The 21,297-nt window shown below is 40.5% G+C and overlaps 1 protein-coding gene across 3 annotated transcripts in view; it reads right to left on the reverse strand.

The window, feature by feature from the left end:
* The window catches only part of SCHIP1 (schwannomin interacting protein 1), a 525,056-nt gene that overhangs the window by 157,401 nt on the left and 346,358 nt on the right, over positions 1 to 21,297 (reverse strand). The window contains exon 1 of one of the 3 annotated variants that reach the window (XM_020791783.3): positions 4,143 to 19,595. The exons of the other annotated variants lie outside the window; for them this stretch is intronic. Coding sequence (XP_020647442.3) covers positions 4,143 to 4,148 — 6 coding nt within the window. The 5' untranslated portion in view covers positions 4,149 to 19,595. Of the gene's footprint in view, positions 1 to 4,142; positions 19,596 to 21,297 lie in introns of those variants that run through there. 3 annotated transcript variants of the gene reach the window in all.

A 21,297-nucleotide genomic window follows, 5' to 3' on the forward strand; every position in this document is an offset into this window, starting at 1 on the left:
ATATTTTTTCTCATTAAACCAGTTAAACAATGTTGCTATACCAGTTTATCTTGATAAATAGGGATGCACAGATTATAGTATACATCAAGACAATAGTTTTTAATCATATTGACGTGTCATTCATCCAGTAATTCTGTGTCAAATCAGTTCCAGTCACTGGATTAATGAGAAGCAACCAGCTTGTTCTGTGGATCCTATCAAAGAAACATGCTGCTTCAAGTACACAACATGGTTACTTCTTCAAATTCCACAGATCAAGTGGTGAAGCATGGCTTTACAGATCTCTTACAAGATCTGTGGTTCCAGTCTCCGTAATGAAGCAAACACACCAGAGCTCATAATTCACAGCAAAAATAGAAGTAAAACAGTCCAGTCAGTGTTAAGCAGAACCTCCATATCTTCCCATTGAAATCAATGAGAGTTTTGCTTCACTTGGATAGTGCTTCAGGTGTTTTGCATTTTTTTTAATGATCCAAGCTTAACTTGACACATTCTTGCATTAATTCCACTCTTCAATGCCACCAAGTTTGCATCAAACAAACACTTTTGTCTTTCAACTAGAACAGTATTTTTTAACCCAAGCACGCTCTTGATAAATGTATGAACCCCATCCTACTCTTTAAATGTGGCCCCATGCTTTCCTTTGGAGTTTTGTGACTTAAAATAAAGCAAACACTTGTACATTTAATTTTAACAAAGGGGGTGGGAAAGTCAATTTTTGATGTTAGGGAAGTGGCAATTTTGATATGAGAACATTTAGGGGATGCATGGCAGCACAACTTGCGTATAACAAACTCTACACAGAAATAAAGAAAGATAAAGGAAAGATAGCAGGTAGATTACTGCTTTTCATAAGGTGATGCAACAAACTGACTGAGCAGTCAACATTGTGAACTGAGACCAGAAGTATATTAGCAGCCACCACACTGTGTTCCGGCAGTCTAGCTATCTCACCAGGTGCAGCCTTCATGACATCTTCAAGGGCAGCACCACACAACGTATACTGCAGTTACCAGTGCATGAATTATTCTGGCCAAGCTATCTTTGGTATGACAACCAAAGTTGACCTTAGACACACAAAGCTATGAAGACCACTTGTGCCTCGTATAGCAGAGATGTGTCAAGGAATATACCTAAACTACATAATTTCTCTTTCAAGTGAACTTGTTTTGTTTTTTTCAAATTATGTAGACCACTCCTGAAATTCTCATAAATGCCCTTGGGAAGGAATGCTTCACAAGAACCACCAAACTACAATATACTTAGAGCCAGTGTGGTGTAACGGAGAGAGTGGTGTACTAGGGCACAGATGACCTGGTTCAAATCCTGGCTCAGCCATGGAAACTCCTTAGAGGGTGGTAAAATTACTCCTTAAATATCTCACATACCTTGAAACCCCTATTAGGGTCTCTGTAATTTAGATTTGTAATGTGGTGCTGGAGGAGGCTCTTGAGAGTCCCCTGGACTGCAAGGAGAACAAACCTATCTATTTTGAAAGAAATCTACCCCGAGGGCTCACTGGAAGGACAGATCCTGAAGCTGAGGCTCCAATACTTTGGCCATCTCATGAGAAGAGAAGAACTTCCTGGAAAAGACCCTGATGCTGGAAAGCGTGAGCGCAAGAGTAGAAGGGGATGACAGAGGATGAGATGGCTGGACAGTTTCACTGAAGTGATCAACATGAATTTGACCAAACTCTAGGAGGCCGTGGAAGACAGGAGGGCCTGGCATACTCTGGTCTATGGGGTCACAAAGAGTTGGACATGACTAAACGACTAAACAACAACAAATTTGGATTTGACTCAATGACACATAACAACAATTGTATCATATACCATATCCTGCCACGCCATGAATCATGTCATGAATCAGCAGTCTGTCTAATGAATAAACATGGTACTGAGCAGAAGATAGAAACTTTTGAAAGAGGTGTAAAGCTTTGTGTAAACATGTATGTCTATAAATTTATTTGGGATAACAGCTTGCTTAATGTTTGTAGTAAACACTCTACAGAAAGTATACTGTGAGCCACCTGATCGGGAGATAGGTGACCTATAAATTAGACAAATAATAAAAATAAAGTTATATTTATTCCTGTGACCTATGATTTATGACATCTTCTCTTAGCAAATTCATTTTGATCTGTAGAACCAATATGTGAAAGAAAAGCAGTACTGCATCTTCATGCCTTGCATCTCTGATACCCACACATTCAAAGGACCAGGAGCTCCATACAACCAGGCTGTTTTATTGTGTAGAAGATGACTGCCTGCAGCAATAGGTGTACAAGCTCTCTCTCCCCCCCATGTCCAAATTAAATTCTGGGAAAGGGACATGAAACAGCAAGAGAAAACACCAGAAAACGTGGTGTTATCCCAAGAAAGCAAATTTGTTAAGAGGGGTCTTACCTACAACTAAGTGAGGAAGTTAAATGTGAGGGAATAAGGTATGTATATGAAGTATCCTTGCCATTTACAGATTTCAGTAATGAATGGAATAGATGTAGGCAAACCATCTCAATCACAATTATCACTGACAATACTTCTTGCACAAGAGATCTGTGAGCATTCTCCCTATTCAGCATGCAGGCTGCAATCTGCATGAATGTCTATTGCCTTTACTACTTACAACATGGAACCCAGAACATCATAACAATTCAGTGTGTGAGTCACCAGATGAGAAAGCCTCCTGTTCTAACTCTTCTCTTTTGACATAAGCGAGTTAGCCTTAGGTAAGCTGCTGCTTTCTCAGCCAAAGGCAGCCACTTGCAATACAAGGATAATGATACTGAACTATTATACAGATTTGTGTGATAGTTAACCTTTAGAAGAGTGTGGCCATTGACTGTTTTGGCTCATGGAACCACTAACAAAGTGTTATAAATAGTATCCAAAGAGGCAATTCGAGAAGATTGGACGTATTTTTAGTGGCATCCGGCAAGTTGCTTTTTCTTTTTCTTTTTCTTCATATTTTCAGCTTGCAGATTAAAGAAGTTTTTTTTAAAAGGAGGGGTCATAATATTTTCGCCTGTTCCATAATATCTGATGAAAAACTGAATAAACAGAAGCTATGCTAATTTAGCCAACACTGACTTGACAGCATTATTTCATGTAAGTTACTTAAGAAGCGTATACATTTGTGAACTTCCTGTAATAAATTAGGCAAGTATTTTTTGATATGATGCAACTATCCATAGATTTTGGATCTAGCTGGTAAAGACAAGCAAATTAATTAATGTTGTTTGTCTTTGCCAGCTAAATCCACAACCTTTGTATAGGGAGGGGGTCATCAGCGTAACATTACATTGCTTTTAGAATAGAATAAATCCAGTCTAAGATATATTGCCAAGAAATTAGTTCCACTGCCAAAATGTCAGGGTCACGAAACAGTTCAGGTGAAACCTAAAAGCCAAGGATCTAAGAATCTTTCTGCATACCCAGTACTTAGAAAGAGCACCGGTAACAGATCAGATCAATCCAGTGGAGAAAAGCACATTAGGAGGAGTTATAATATACTCACAAATGCATCCTGCACACATTTGCATTTGTTTGTACTGTGCCTAATTTCTAGATTTTTCCCATTCTGCCACTATTTTTCTGTACATAATAATCAATTGCCCTTCTAAATAAGCATAGCTGCAGGCTTCTGCTTTCCTCCCTGTCAAAGTTACAGAGCCTGCATAATTGATTATGAGTACCACTAAATTGTAATTTTGCTATTTACTTCCTACCTTTCAAGCAGCTGAAAAAGCGAAGCAGGATGTATATTTTTGTGCTGGGCTGGCTTCATACATTTGAACATGCCAAAAATAAAAGTGCCCTTGTGCAGATTAAATACTGCTGAGATAAAATTAAAGAACGCTTAAATCTGTAATGCATTTATTCATCAGGGCTATGCATGCTATGTGTTCCCATGCTTTCCACGCCGTTCCAAGTCTGAGTCGGAATATCGGTGAATCCACTTAAAAACAAAGCCAAGCAGAAGTTCGATTCTAAGGATTAGAATAGCCCATGCAGGGCTTGGAACAGTTTGCCTTTTCAAGAGCTACTGACATCAAATAACATTAGCTAAATGTGGACATGATCTAAAAGCACCCCTTCTCTCCTGCCTTCCCCCACCCTGCCTGGACAAGCAGTACTTACATTCATCTTCTTCAAAGAGACTTTATCTTTCAAGCCATTTTGTAAAGCATCCCAGTCATTTCAATGGAATCAATAAAAGTAGGGTCCTGTTCTTTACTCTAGCTGCCTGGAGTATTGTTCATTGCCTCCCTTTCCCTTTGATAACCATTCCTTCAGGAGGATGGGGAAGTTGAGTTCCAAACAGACTCCATCCAAATCATTTGGCATCTGCTGTGCAGTCTTCGATCCTTTCCAGTAGCTGTTGGGTCTCCCACTGACGCCCAACCTGGTGCCAATAGATTTCAGGATGATCTTTCCATGGAGTGATGAGCTGGTGCACGTCCGTCGTCGCATGAACTTGCCTTAACCCTCCAAATGGATGATGATCTCCCGGCAACACTGAAAGAATATGAGCTGATCTGTCCTAAATCCTTGCCTTTGCCCTCCCCTCATTCATCGACCTTGCAAGGCAAATCCTGCGTCTCCTTTGAATTATTCATGCCTCCTTCCCTTTCACCACTCCCAGTGTACACTTCACATCATTTAATACAGCATGACTTTTGCATCCCCTCTTAAAAAAAGAAAAGAAAAAGAAATCCATGACATTAATCTTTAAAAAAAGTAGTAGTAGTACTCACTCTCTCTCTCTCTCTCTCTCTCTCTCTCTCTCTCTCTGTGTGTGTGTGTGTGTGTGTGTGTGTGTGTGTGTGTTTAATTTAAAATGATGTTATTAAATACGAGACTCTACAAAGTGCACTTCAGGCTGGAATCCTGTGCACATTTATAAGGGAGTAAACCTCACATAGGGTGACCAGCATAACAACAAGTCCCACTAAACTCAGAGGGATGCACTTATAACAAGTACGCACAGAAGCCTGTCCAGATAATCTGAATTTGAATGGAGTTGGTGACTGGCATGACCTCAGGAGAGGATCCCTCCAGCAAGGATATGTCCAATGAACTTGACACACCAGAACCTTGATAGGGTAGTGCAACTGCCTAACACTGCAGATCTTGGACCCTCAAGGAACTGGGATCCTGTGTCTGTGATTGGCGGGGAATCAGCAGCTGAGGAGGAGGAGAGGCTCCACCTGATCTTTGGGAGTAAAGGAAGCCGATGGCATGAGCCCAGTTTGAAGCCTCAAGGTGGGAGTGCTCGGCTACAGGGGAGGTCACCTTGTGAGTACGTGGCCTCCTCACAAGTGGGCTCTTCCTCCCAGCGGTGTGCTGGATGGGGCTCCAGCAACATGACTATAAAACAACCTTCAGTGGGAATTACAAGCTACTGGAAGTAGAGATAGGATATTCTTATTCCTACACAAATAAGAATACACTGGACCCAGGTGGCTGGGAAGCTCAGTCCTACCTCCTCAAACTGACCCGTCTGCTTATGGGTCACCATGCGGTGCACGTGGATGGCGTCCCACTTGTTGCACCAATCTTGGACGTAGCCCAGCTAGCGCTTCTGTGACTCCCTGCACTGCTGGCCACTGCAGCCAGAGGGTGGGATGACAAGTCTCCCCACTCAGCAGCTGAATGGCCAACAATGCAGGGAAGCAGAGCAGCACCAGAATTGGCGCAATGAGAAGGATGGCGGCTGTCCCCATGTGCTACGCAGCAACCCATAAGTGGATGGGTCATTTCAAGGAGGTGGGACTGGGCTTCCCAGCCACCTGGGTCTGGGATATTCATATTCTCTAACTGGAAGGAATTTGTTTGATAGCTCCCTGCATTTTAGATTCTTTTATCTGGATTGCCTAAGGCCTTGCTTGACTTGTTAAAATGTTTGGACTATCTATTAGTTCTCCATGCATTTCCCATAAAGATAGTTTAGGCATCTGACTGTGGCACCAGAGGTTGAGAATTCAGTTTCTCACTGTGACTCCTTGACAGGGACTGGACTCAATGAGTTCTCTCCAATTCAGCAATTCTAAGATTATTAGGATTATAAGACTCAAAGGTGCAGTGGGGGCATGCTGCTTGCTGCTCCCACTCCCAATTATCACAGGTAAAATGGAACACTGATAAGGACATCCAGTATAAATGTATGCAGTAGGACCTCTGTTCTAAAAGCCAACAAAATGTGTGGAAAATGTAGCGGATAGAGAGAAGGGTTGTGGGAAGGAGGGTGGCAGAAACCTTGCACATGCTGGAACATGGCCAGGAGATATGTTTCTACTCTACCATCCAACCATCGTCTAAATGCATTGAAGGGCTGTTGCAAACGTCCATGCTATTGAAGGTGTTACAGTTTTAAAACCAAACAGATGTGTAGATCCAGGAAACTGCCAATGCAGATACCATACTAATTCACCTGGCCAAATTTACTGTGTGTCTTACATCAAAGGATTTTATCAAGTAGGTAGCATCTGTGTGGATTTCCATCTCACTTCATATTTTATCTGGCAGTCTGGAATTGAAAGCAAAGCACAGATTTTCCAGAACAGGTGGTATGAAAAAAGCATTGCTTGAACATATGTGCACACCATTCTTACTAATGCCACTAGTGTCCATTTGTGCTGTCTTGAAAACTGTTGAATTAGAGAAAAAAGTGGGACTGTGTGTGTACAGCAAGGATGACAATGCTTCTAATTCTGCTTCTTTTTAAAAATATTTTGTCCATCTTCATGTTAGGTTAATCAGCAACCTGTTGCACACAGAAACAAATGAAAGCAAGGGCAAAACAATACAATTAGAGCCCATCAACAGGAGACAGAATTTCTTAAGTCCAAAAAGTCTGATTGTCATAGCAGGAGCTTTTCATACCTCCTATGATTTGCAAACTAGCTTGTTTTGTGATGGCTCATTTGGGGCAAGTACAAGTTTGTTTGGTGTTAAAATGTATCACACTGTTCTTGGAGACCTGCTCTGGAAAAGCATAGTAAGTTGTAATGGTAGAGCGTGCACCCACTATATCTCTGGAGATGAAATGCATTCTTTCAAACTCTAGGGTTTACACAGTAGAAGAGCCATTGCATCAAGTGTGATTGATGCAGTGCCCACCGCAACATGTCATCCATTCTCAGATTTCTGTGACAGTTTCGTGTCACAATTTTCCCCACATGTTCAAGGCATGCTCTGAAGGTACAAGGCAAATCATGCTTGCTGCTGCTAGGTCTGGTCAGGATATTCATATTTAAAGAAAGCACGTGCAACTTTTGAACAAGAATAAAATCCAGGTCAAATCGTACTCACTTTCAAAAGTTGATCATGGAAGGGGAAGAATCTTCTCTGACAACAGACAAAGATTGCAAAACAAAGCTGGGCAAACAGATTTACAGCTTTGAAGGCATTCTTGCCCTAGAACAGAATATCTGATCACTTTTCTGTTGACCAGCATCCTTTCCAGTTGAATGAATTCAAGAAGTGTGAACAAAATGAAGCAACTGGAATTGATTTTTTACATTCTTATATGCTGAGTGACATGCTTTCTTCTCATTCTCACTCCCACCCTCTTTTAATTTTTTTCATCCCTGCAAGCAACATTCAGTGCTTCTGGATCAAAAGGAAACAATAGGGGATCTACGTGGTTGCTCAGCAACCACACACACATGATCCTCTCTGACTAGCATTGCTCTCTCCACTCCTTCAGTCTAGCATGCATAACACCAATGGAAAGGAATGATACCATCTATCTCTTTGTTTCTCTTACTGGCCCTTGATGTGATGTGTTGTAAATGGTTAGCAGCTTGCATGCTCCCACTGTAGACTTCAATGCTTTTAGAGCTTTGTGGAGTGATGATCATGTGAGGAACATTTAGGAGCTTCAGGACTATATTAGGACTCTTACCAAGCCCACATGCAAAAGTTCCATATGTTGAAAGGGACAGCAGTCCCCTCATCCTGTTGAAACACTGCACTGTTCTTCCAGTCGTACCAAGGATTGTGTACTTACGGATGTCTGAACCTGTGAAGCCTTCACTTCTTGAAGACCTCTAAATGGATAAGCTTTGGTGCAATCTGCAGCCCTGTACATGCAGTCTTTTGATTTCTATGGAAGCTCTATGTTTATTGGCTTGCATAGGTCAGATGGCCTTGCTTAACTTCAAGGGCAGAGAAGCCACACCATGTTGTGGAATGGGGACAGAGACTCTTCTAATGACTGGAACATTCCTCCACACATATAAGACAACAAGATAGACCCAATTCAAGCTGAACTCAATTCATGCCTTCTTGGAAATAAGCTGTCACTAGAAGAGGGAATTTCTTATATGCTCTTTGTGTTTGATTGTCACAGCAGGGACTTTCCCCATCTTCTATATTTTGCAAATTAGCTGGCTTCACTCTGTGATTGACCTTCAGGTCAACAGCATGTTCTGCCTTGTAAGCCTGTGTTTTCAGACCTTGAAGACTGGCTCAATTACACCTCTGGAGCACTAACAGAATATCAGCTCTGCTGACAAGTTAGCTGAAATGCAGAGTTTGGCCAAAAGATGTTAGAGCCATAGTCCAGGGATGAGGCAGACTACAGCCGTGCAGGGTTTGCTTTGATTTTTATTAGGAGCCTAAATTCCAACTTCTGCCAAATGCAAAATGGAGATTCAAGAGGACAGAGCAAATGATCTCTAGTTTAAATCTCATAAACCATGTACTGCCATTATCTTTATACATCAATACAATGCTACATGTCACTACAGACCAGAGATTCTAAGTAATTTAGACCAAAATTATTCTTGTTCTTGCCAAGTAATGAAGACCCCTGCTGATCAACTTGATCTTGATTCTCCACACCTTGCCTTAGACTGTATTACTTAGAAGTGGTGGTAGGTTCCCTTTTGAATGTCCCTTATGTTACAGAGAGGTCCATACCACCTTACTGGAAAAAATTCTCTGAAGGCTTCTTTCTAATGTGCTAGTCAGATACATATAGCAACCTATCTCCTTTATGAAAAGCATATTGGACAATATCCTATTGCCAAAATGTGGACTAGATGAACAATCACCTAAGTATTCCTCTGACTTGGCAATCTCGCTGGTATGTATCTGTTCTCACTGGTTGCTCATGCATTCCACCATACAGCTGAAATTGTAGGCTGAACATGCCACATGCTTAAAGGCTGGAATTTATTGTTTGTTTATTTGTCCTAACTCTTCTGATTTTAATTGAAGATTAATTGTGAGTAAAGAATTTTCAAAAATTCTTTTAGACTTAAGCTTGCTGTAGAGTGCTTTCTTATATACAGAAGGGGTCTGGGTTGGAAGCTGGAATTTTAGCTATACTTTTTCCATGTGCTGTAGCTAGTTTATTTTGCACTTAATCTGCTAACAAAGGAATCAATCAAATTCCAGAAAAAATGCAACATGTAGAAGTTCCATCTGTCACACAGGAAGACTGAATTTTAGAATTGATGCTTTTGAATTGTGGTGCTGGAGGGGGCTCTTGAGAGTCCCCTGGACTGCAAGGACAACAAACCTATCCATTCTAAAGGAAATCAACCCTGAGTGCTCACTGGAAGGACAGATCCTGAAGCTGAGGCTCCAATACTTTGGCCATCTCATGAGAAGAGAAGACTCCCTGGAAAAGCCCCTGATGTTGGGAAAGTGTGAAGGCAAGAGGAGAAGGGGATGACAGAGGATGAGATGGGTAGACAGTGTCATTGAAGCGACCAATATGAATTTGACCCAACTCCGGGAGGCAGTGGAAGGCAGGAGGGCCTGGCGTGCTCTAGTTCATGGGGTCACTAAGAGTCGGACACGACTAAACAACAACAACCCCCCCCTCTGGCTAGTCTTGACTCTTTAGAACTGCAATAGTCTTCCAGGTTGAAAGATCCTTTCTTTGAGTTTTCGAAATGGGTGATAAAATATTGCTTGTTTTTCTATGGCTAGCACCCTTTTACTGACTTAATGAAATCTAAATGCTTGGACATTTAAAAATATGGACATTTTCCTTGTTATCAGTTGATTAAGTTGTAAAATTTAGGTCCTTTTTTACTCTTTTTAAATGTTTGTTTCTACATTATATAATTGTTGATTCATCCCCTTGGTCTAATATTATCCCATTTAAATATTCTGAGTGATATTTTGTATATTATTAGGGATATAAGAAAAACTATAATTACAACTGACAACAATATTTATTTATATTGTCCTCTACAAATAGAGTACTCTAGTAAGTATTAATATCTAAATTATATTTAATTCCATCAAGCTGATGAAATAGTGCCAAAATTTTCTACAGCTTCTGCAGTGTTCCAAATGTCTCCTATGGTGAGCTTTACAGTCGCAGATTCTATCATTTTGTACCAAACAATGTGTATACTGACAGCTAGAGGCTCCTAGCATATTGTGCTCTTGTTCAGCAGGTGGTAATGTACACACATTAAGCTGACTTGGGTGAATCAGTTTCAGGGCTAGGTTAAATTCAAGGGGAACTTGAAACTTGACATTAATATTTGAAAACACACACTGGTAAGAATGTGTGCCTCTTTATATAGTTACAAACTAAGAAGGGTGAAAGACCATTGGGCTTTCGGCGAATAAAAGAGTGCCACATCCTAGCTCATTGAAATTTGGGATCTACCCTTATTGAGTCTGGTACATGAATGGAATATAAACAGAATTACCTTGCCTAAGGTATATCCTGAACCGCCCACATTGCAATTTTTTAAAATATATATCTCCAAGAGAACAGAAACAATCACCATAGCAACGGTATTCTCATACTTAAGCATTTGTCTCTGAAGGCTGATAAGTTTCTTCTCATATATGGATGAAACTTATTAATTTAAACTAAGATCTAACAATTAACTCATCTACAGGAGGCTAATGCCTCATCCAGTCCCTGCTGTTCTACTTATGACTAGACAGTTTGAAATCTTGACTATGTTTTCTGAATTGCTAAATGACATTTCACCAGCAGGGAATTCTTTTGAATAAAATCACAGTACAAATTTACTGCTTTTTAAATTGTTGATTATATGACATTTCTATACTTGATGTGGATTTATTGCAAAGTTTTGGAACGGATGCATCAGCTATAGTTCCATTGTAATCCTGGTAAGCTGTGACTTCATTAACAAAAGTGTACAACACGGATTTGCCTTTCATGTCACATTTAAGAAACGCTTAAAGTACCAAACACATTCATTTAGGACATAAAATAAATGAAGCACAGACGGCAAATGGAAATTACACTTGAGGAGGTTTTCATGCACACAGAATGTGACCCACAAGGCTGATTTAAGAGTTGCCGATCCACAAGAGTTTGAGAGAGTTTGGTATTTGTCTACACTGATTGGAGACTATTAACGAGAAATGAACACAGATAACTACTAGAGAACTAATAAGGTGATGAAAGTAAGCATACACTAGAGAATCTCTAAATGTAAATTCATGCCAAAAAAAGTTTTAAGTTTTAAAACAAGATTTGTTTTAATGTCAAAGCAACACAGTAAGACTGCCTTATGATAAGTTATGTCCACCAATCTCTAAACATCTTCATCATTATCATCTAACAACAATAATACTGATAAGGTTGTTAGAGTAAAATCTTTTTTGTGCTCCTGATTAATTATTTGCAATATAAAGCACATGTTTCTCCTAAGATGATGCCTTGCTGTCAACCTTCCGTCTAAGCTGCTTGCCTGTGCACCCACGGAGCACTGCATCAGGGCTATGCAACTGAACCAGTTTTGCCACCCATTGAATTCTGGTCATAGCCAGAACCCTGCATGCATAGGGCAGAGCCCCCACCCTGGAAAATTAGAGTAAAAGTTGCTTGTTGTGATGCACATGCATCATCTAAAAAGAAGAAAAGCCTAATTTTCTTTTCAGAAGCATCATTTTATTAAAATGCACATTTATACACATTCACAGCGCAATCCTTTTCATATTCAAGAATTAAAAATTATCAAACTTGAATATAGCCCTGACTATATTTTAGGGCATGTTCAGTCAGGTATGGAATCATTGGAATTAGCATTTTTATTGTTATTATTTTACATTACTAGTTTTTCTCCTTTTTGTGGGGCCTTGAATGACTGATCTTGATATATGCCATCGGGTTGCATATGATGATCCTAATGGGGTTGTCAAGACTGGGAAATTAGACTATTGAGCAGCAAAGAAAGCCAACAAGCAACATATCCCCACACTTATCTGTTGGAAGGCTCTGTTAAAGTCTGGTATTGTGTATAAATAACGTATTAAATGATTAAGGGCATAAGAATTATAGCCCTAGAAAAGTGAAATGTGATTATAACTTGGAGATTTTAACAGTAATTAACTGCTAGATAAAGGTTCCTCTAGGATGAACAGATGTTAGCTTGAAAATGAAAAAAAAAAAGAAACCATTTAAGTAATAAAGTACTGAATGTCCATTAGAGGTCACTGCAGAGTGTCTGGTGAAGTCCTATCTAAACCCATGTGCAGGAGTTCCCCTGCATCTGAGGGATTGGTTTCTGTGGTTTCTGTTATCTATGGTTTACTACAGCCCAAATATATTAAATGGAAAACTCCATGGGAAAGAGAGAAAGAAAAGAAAAGAAAGAAAGAAAATTGAAATGTTGCCCTTCTCCAATAGGGATGGTGGCTACAGTACCCGCACAGTGAGAGCAAGAAAAGGTATGCCTGTGTTCACTCCCAGGACCTTGCCAGCAGCACTGCATCAAAGGGTTCCCCTGGGGGAAGACAGAAAGAGAGCACTGGCTCATCTATTCCAAGGGCCAGTGGGCAGAGGCTGCAATGGGCTCATGCGAGGCCTGGGATGGTGCAGCTGGTGCTCTTGTAGTGCCTGGGGTGACTGCTGTCCTTCCAGATACCTTGGACAGCTGCCTATCTGAATCATCATCATCTTAGAACTGCAGAACCGGATGGGAAGCTAGGGATCATGCCTGACAAAGGTGCCATGCCCGCAGCCCAGTTACCCAGTATGGAGTGCTAGGTAAAGAGGGTGGCCTTCTTTTGCAAAAGGCTACAAATGTTGCATCAGCAGGAGACCCAGGTGGAAAGCAGTATTGGGCAGGTGGGAGTGGCAGGTTTACTTGGAAATAAATCCAGCGGCAATCAAGGGGGCTTGTACAGGAAAGGGAGCACAGGACTGTGGCCTTTGGAATAGAATTAATATTAGGTGCATTAATTATTCACTATTGTTATTATTGGTGTAGGTTCACTCTACTGAAGCAGACCCTCATTGAGACATTGAGTCTGCTAGAGTAGGAAAAAAATATATAAGGGAGAATGTTATTGTTTCCTCTTACCTGGAAACATTTGTTTCTGTAGTAGAGTGCATGAGATTTTGCATTAACCTGCTAGTATTGGAATCTGCAAATCAGGTGAAAATGGGTAAACAAAGATAATGACATGATGGTTGTTGTGGGTTTTCCAGGCTCTTTGGCCGTTTTCTGAAGTTTGTTCTGCCTAACGTTTTGCCAGTCTCTGTGGTCGGTATCTTCAGAGGACAGCACTCTGTGCTCTGGTGTAGTTTGCTTGGGAGTTGACTATTTATGGCTGTGAGATAGGCTTTTGTCCTTTTCAGGAGATGGGTGATTAGTGTGTCTTGTTGTGGGTATATTGTTGTGCTAAGGAGGAGAGATTATCTGTCACTGTGATTGATGGGTGTCATTAGCTGGTCTTTTGTGTATAGTGATCCCCAATCCTTGTGGCTGGGTAAAGTTCGTTGACCTTTTGCACGCTGTATTTTTCAGAGCTGGGAGCCAAGTTTTGTTGAGTTGCAAACTTTCCTCTTTTTTGTTGAAGTTCTGCTGGTGCTTGTGGATTTCAATGGCTTCCCTGTGCAGTCTGACGTAATGATTGCTGGTGTTGTCCAGTATTTCAGTATTTTGAAATAGAATTTCATGTCCAGTTTGTTTTAGGGTATGTTCAGCTACTGCAGATTTTTTCTGGTTGTTTTAGTTTGCAGTGTCTCTCATGTTCTTTGATTCTGGTGTGGGTGATGCGTTTTGTGGTTCCAATATATACCTAACCACAACTGCAAGGTATCCGGTATACTCCTGCAGTGGTGAGGGGGTTCCTTCTGTCCTTTGCTGACCGTAACATTTGTTGTATTTTTATGGTGGGCTTGAATACTGTTTGTAGGTTGTGTTTTTTCAAAAGTTTCCCCATGCGGTCCATGACCCCTTTGATGTATGGCAGAAATACTTTATTTGTGGGTGGCTGTTTTTCTTCTTCAGTTTGGTGTTGTTTTCTTGGTTTGATGAGGCTATATAAACACAATTTGCCTATAAAATGCCTGCTGTAATGTAGGCAAGATGCCTGCCAGTATAGAGTCAACAAATGCAGTTGAGCCACAATACAGCCAAGCCAAGCACACAGATTGACTTCCCCCATGCACTTCTGCAGGCACTTCTGTACTTTAATAATGTATACTTTCGATAACTAAACTTGAACAGCTAGACCTAGTATTTAAGAAAAATGAGCATAGCCAGACTGCGTATTACAAAATATTATTGACAACTCCCAAATGATTAACAGAAACGATTGGGGTGGGTAGTAGTGGGGGTTGCCTCTAATACAAGTCCCAAGCTTTGCCCCACCAGCTTCTTTAAAGCTCCCTCTAGCCCAGCCATAAGCTCACAAATCAGATTTTTATCTTCTCCTGGAATCCATGGTATCAGCTTTTTTCGCACAGCTATTTCTCCTCTGAGCTGCCTTGTCTCGGTCTGTCTCCCACTTTAGAAACAAGTATTTCTCCAGTGCCGCATTAACTCCCTATTTTCCATCACTGTTTGCCAGCACAACTGTTTTTGTACCAAATCCGAAACAGAAAGCTCACACAACCAACACAGCTAAATAATAATCTTCACTGCTTATTTGCCAGCAGTGTTATATATAATCCTTAGGGAAAGCATTTTCTTATAATTAAGGTCTTCAACTAAATCACACTGTCCTAGCAAGATAGGGGTTAATGCAGAATGAGCCTATCATTGGTTGTTCCTTTGTTACATGGCAGAGTTACTTGTTGTAACAGAGAAAGGTAAGGGACAGAAAAGTACTGTACAGTACTCTCACAGAATCATAGAGTAGGAATACTAGTGTGGTTTAGTGATTAGAGTGTTTAACCATATGAGTCTGGAGAGCTGGGTCAAATCCCTACTCAACCATGCTTGATACTTACTGAAGTCTGATTACATCAAAATATAAGACAATAAAGGTGGACTGTGAATCATGCAATACCACAGACAAAATCCAAAACCGAAGTGGATGAACATCCTAATTTAGATCCCCCTTCCATATATGTGCCATCTTAAACAGAGCTCAGGCTGGTACTAGATGTGTTGGCAGAGTCCGCAAAATTTGTATTTATTAGCAGAATTGACAGAAATCTAGTGTGGTGTAGTGAATATAGGGGCAAACTCAGGAGACCTGAGTTCAAATCCCCCACTCATCCATGGAAACTCACTGGTATATGTGCATGGAATGGGTAAAACCACTCCTTAAACATCTCACTTAGGATATGGTTACGCATGTGAAATATGTCAGATTCTGGATTGAAGTTTTTGAAATTGGTGTAGTCAAGTGGTATTCACATGGTTTTGTATCACTGTGTTTATACCCTGGGATAAGTTTTAACCCAAATTTAAGCTTAGTTTTAGATTCATCCAGGGAACTACATGGGAATTCCTTATTTCCCATACTTGTGTGGTGTTATTAAATATTTGTATTATTTTTTATTTCTTTCAAAATGGTATAGTGCTAGGTCAGTATTACAGATAGGAAAAATGTTACAGATATACAAGGATGTGTGCACATACTGATCAATCCTGTTGGAGTCCCATGGGGTCTGCTTCCCTGACGTGCCTCTTGGAGCCTCTGATTTCTTTCTCTGACATTTCTCTCTCCTTCTCCCCCTCTGATTCTTGCAAAACATCAACAGACAGGCATTCCTGTTGAGTTGAGGTAGGGTGGGGGAAAAGAGGGGAGAGAGCCCTTTCCTACCTCTTCACTTCCACAAGTGTTTGGAAGGCAGAGGCTCCTCTTTCAGTAAACTTTTAAAGTGGCAGTAGCCTTCTCTCCTTGCCTGAAAATGTCTGTGATGGTGTGGATGTTCTGGTGGTGGCATGGCAGTGGGGGGTTTTTTTTTTTAATCCACTTATACTGCTGCATTGTCTAAGTGATTATGTGATATAACACTTAAGAAAGCTCTTGAAAACATTTGTGCTCGTTACCCTGCAGCCTGAAATGCATGATCCTGACAACCAATACTTGACAAACCCCACAGACACAATTTACTCCAACAAAGGTGTTCACATATGCCAAAATGATTCATTGTGTAGTTGGAGAATTTTGTATCAGTTTCAGGCATGCTAAACCCAATGCAAATACAGACATTTTCGACATGTAACTGAACCCTCACTTTGAAAGCCATATTTGAGTCACTATAAATCAACTTGACAATCAATACCCGATTGTAGTAATGCGTAACCTGTATTGAAGCCAACAAGTTACCATTAGGACAGACTTATGGAGAGACAAAATTTTCTCCCTCCACCTGTTCAATATGTATGCAAAAGAGAAGTGAAGACTGGTGGAGGAAACATCAATAATCAGATTCTACGACACGCAGATGACACAATCTTTCTGGTAAAAAGCAGCAATGACTTGAAAATAACCTTTAGTAAAAGTGAAAGAAGAAAGTCTCAAAGCAATACTGCAGCTGAATGTTCACACAAAAATCACGACTACTGAAGAACTACACAACTTTTACATTGACAATGAAAAAAACTGAAAGTGTTAAATTTTTTATGTATCTTGGGTCAATCATCACTCCGAATGGATTCTGCAGCAAAGGAACCAAAAGGAGGCCCAGTCACTCATTTCCTCATATTATAGACTTCGTAGAATAAACGAACGAACGAACGAACGAACGAACGAACGAACGAACGAACGAACGAACGAACGAACAAACAAACAAACAAACAAACAAACAAACAAACAAACAAACAAACAAACAAACAAACAGAATTTCTGCCCTGGAAAAGATGTTTTAAGTGTCCTGAGACAGAAGCTTTGCACAGAGAGCTGAATTATGGTGCTCTTGTGTGTGTCTGTGTGTGCGTATGTACGCACTCTCTCTCTCCTAGGCGGGAAGCAAGGGGGAAAATGCTTTGTCAAAGTACTGGCTTTTTGTTTGCATGTCCTGATCAAACTTTTCTTTCTGCATCAGTACAAACCAGTCACACACTTTGAAGTGAAATAAAATGATTCAACTTTTAAAAAGTAGAAAGGTCTCTGATGGAAAGGAAAACTATGGGCTGGGTCTGTGTGACTCTAGTTCATTCATATTTTCCTTTGGGTCATGTGATCAGTGGGAAAATATGTGAATCAGCCCTCCCCAATCCCATAGTATTTCCTCCATTTTGTTATTGTTGTGTATTCAGGAGGGACAGCAATGACTGAATTAGAAAAGAACAAGTATAAAGATGTGGCACTGGAGACCAAGAGCAAGATAATCCCCACTATGTATTCCCAGTTGCTAGGTATGTTGTGAAAACTGGACAGTAAAAAAGCTGACAGGGAAAAAAATCAGTTCATTTGAAATATTGAGCTTGAAGGAGATCTTTGTAGATGCCCTGGACTGCCAGAAAGACGAACGAGCGGGTTTTGGTTCAAGTCAAGCCTGAACTGTCTTTGGGGACAAAAATATTGAAACTGAGTCTGTCCTATTTTGGGCACATCATGAGGAAGCAGAATTCTGTGGAAAAGCCAATAATTCTGGGAAGATGGAAAGCAGCAAGAAAAGAGGAAGACCAAATATGAGGTGGATTGAATCCTTAAAAGAAACCACAGGCTTGAGTTTGCAAGAGATGAGCAGGGCTGCTAAGGACAGGACATTGTGCAGATCCCTCATTTATAGGGCCACCAGAAGTCAGAGGCAACTAAAACATAAATCAATTCCAGCTTGACAACACACAACACACATATGCAGAATTGAATGGAGCTTCCAGTCCCTTCTCAAAAAAATTCATCTTGCAGATCTTGGCTTAAAACAGCCACCATTTTTGGGCTTCCATGCATTTCCATCCTCTCCAGTTTTCTTAGTATCCAGGCTGATGAAGAATTCTGGAGATTTTGCAAGTATGTATATTTTGTGTGCAACTTGATCCCAATAAAAGTATTGCCCATCTGTGGATTTTTTTAAATATATGCATATGACTGAACATGGTTTCTTTTTTTCAAACTGCAAATTATCCACAAATCTATTTTCTGCCCGGTCCTGTGTTAGAGGAAGAAAATTCATTACCCACCATTTTCTTTCTGTTTGATTGCCCATACAATTTCCTAAGAAATATTACTTCTACCTCAGACATAACCCGCTGGTTTTGACGCTAAACGTCCTTTGCTTGTGGATTTTACATGGGTACCATGATTAACTTTCAAGTGGAAACATTGGTGGAACCTTAACTTAGTGTTCCTGAGAGTTCTATAAATGGGAAAAGCATGCTTCTCCTAACCCTCTTGCCCTCTCTTAGATTGGGTTTATGTAACTCTTTTAAATCCAGTAGATTAGGGGAAGTATGTTTCCTTTTCCCCTTTCATGGAAGGCAACAATATCCAGCTGAACTTTTGTGCAGCCTGCAAGAAACTGTGTAGTGCTGAATGCTCGTGGAGGCTAGCCTGCTGGGTAAAAGTACTTGGAAATGTCGTAACATTAAACATAATAGCTTCCTAGGCAAAATTCTAATGACTTTGGAGGCACACAATTAACATTATTATTTAGTGGAAGACTGATACAGCTGGCCAGCACATGATATGCTCCCTATGCAATCATAAAAAGGCTATTTTGGCTTTTTAAAAACAGTGTGGTAACAATCCCCTCCTTTAACATTAGTTTATTGTCATTCATCACTAGAGAGGCTAATGGATATCTTATGTCTGATGCACTCAAAGGCAATCCTCGAAGAGTATAAATCAAGAGCATGCCACAAGTCCATAGGTAATGGCTCTCATTCAACTGCAACTAAATGATCATTACTGATGTCACAGGAGTGCCATGCATCTGTAGTGGAACTGCTTTTCACCCTCATAGTGCAGTGCTTTAACTGCAGTACTGCAGTCAAAAACTTTGCTCATGGCCTGTGTTGGATCCCAGGGAATTCAGGTAGCCAGCTCAAGGTTGATTCAGTCTTCCATCCTCCCAAGGTTGGTAAATTGATTTTTACAGTTCATGCGGGTGGGGGTAGGGGGAATGTATAGCCTGCACAACTAATTTGTAAACCGTCCAAAGATTGCTTTAAGTACCATGGGCTGTATATACACAGCATGCTTTGCTTTCTGCCAAATTTTGGTTATGAAAATATGGGCCCAGTTGCTAAGCAGGGCTGGCCTTATCATTAGCTGGGGTAAAGCAGCTGCCTCAGGCAGTAGATTCTGGATGTTCCAAAAGGATACCAAATGGTTTATTTTATTTTATTTTATTTACCACTAGAGATGAGGAATGGTAATTGAAAGATTTTCTGCACCTATTCCAAAATAACTTGGATAATGTTGAGAGTTATGCACCTTAACTGGGGATGGTAGGTTTGCTCCTCCACTTCTGGATGATGTTGAGATTTATGCACCTTAACTGGGGATGGTAGGTTTGCTCCTGCACTTCTGGCAGCAATTAGTAATTTGTGGCTGATTTTCAGTGGCACTTATTGAAAGGGACCTGAGGTTGAAAAGAAAAAAGCCTGGGGGGGGGGCATAGTCGGCCTATGTGCTGACTATTGACTACCACAGTTCTAAGCACTCTTACTACCATCATTAAATATTTTGGTAAGAAGTTGCTGGCAAGCTGACCAGCTCTTCAAATGGATTCTCAAGAATGGTGAGAAGAGAACAAATAGCTTCTTCTGAATTTCCAGAGACACTTTCACAGTATGCTCCACTCCTGCAAAACCAGATGTTCCCAATCACCACAGAAGTGATCTTTGGTGCAATCCTATATTTTACTGCCTATGTATTGAATATATGATGTATTGCATTGTAGCAGATAGCCGAGACATCACCTGTCCGTCACTGCGGAACCTTGACGGGAGAGCCAATAGAGAGACCGGAAGGAGGGCCAGAGGGGAGTTTGAGGGGTTGGGAAGAAGGAGAGAGACGGGGCTGGAGGCTTGGGAATTGGACCAGGAGGGTCAGAGATAGATAGATAGAGTTAAAAGTGTGATTTGAATGAACCAAACCTTGTTTAATATATGTGATTCTCTTCCTGTGATTTATATTGCAATTTCCAACGGATTATTAAGCCCACCCTGTTCAATAAACTGTGTTTGGCAGCATAAGTGTCCAGTACTTAATTGATGTTAAAGAAATAACATCTGGTGGCGGTGTGGGGCGGAAGGAGTGCATGAGTCTTTGTGAGGATGAAATAAAACAGGGGTGAGTGCCACATGCATATGTTTTATTTATCATGACACTTGTGTTTCTTAATAATAAGTTCTATTTATTTTTATTTCCCAATCCAATTTACTTTCCTCTTTAATCTATCAGGCCATGTGAAGGATTCTTCTGTCTGTCCACATTTCAGTGGTTATTCCACTGAGCATTTCCTTCTTAGTAATCCAACTCTTTCATTCATATCAGAGGGTGGACCATATGTAACACTTTAACATCCTCAGTGTCAGAGATATGTCATCCTGTTTGTTACACAGCATTTCCTTCAGTCTTATAAAAGTTGTTCTAGCTATCTCCCTTCTTTGCTTTATTTCTATATTGCAGACTATGTGGTTGTTAATTTAACATCCTAGAAACACATATGTGTCTGCTTGGTCTATTGGTAACTTAATACACAGTGGCAAAAATCCAGTTACTGTATGTAAAATTACGTTGTGTGAGCCTGATGCCATCATCGGTCACATCCATATTTTGTTAATAATTTTTTCCCTATTTCACTTCCCCAAAAAGTTCCTAGGCTTCCTTATGATCTCTTTGGTCTTAGAGAAGCCTTTTGGGACAGCAGGACAGAAGGGGTGATTTTAACATTCAAAATAATGGTTGTTGTGGGTTTTTCGGGCTCTTTGGCCGTGTTCTGAAGGTTGTTCTTCCTAACGTTTCGCCAGTCTCTGTGGCCGGCATATTCAGTGGTAGTCCTCTGAAGATGCCATCCACAGAGACTGGTGAAATGTTAGGAAGAACAACCTTCAGAACACGGCCAAAGAGCCCGAAAAACCCACAACAACCATTAGATCCCGGCTGTGAAAGCCTTCACGAATACATTCAAAATAATCTTCAT

Source organism: Pogona vitticeps, chromosome 3 (genome assembly GCF_051106095.1).
Source record: "Pogona vitticeps strain Pit_001003342236 chromosome 3, PviZW2.1, whole genome shotgun sequence".
NCBI lineage: Eukaryota > Metazoa > Chordata > Lepidosauria > Squamata > Agamidae > Pogona > Pogona vitticeps.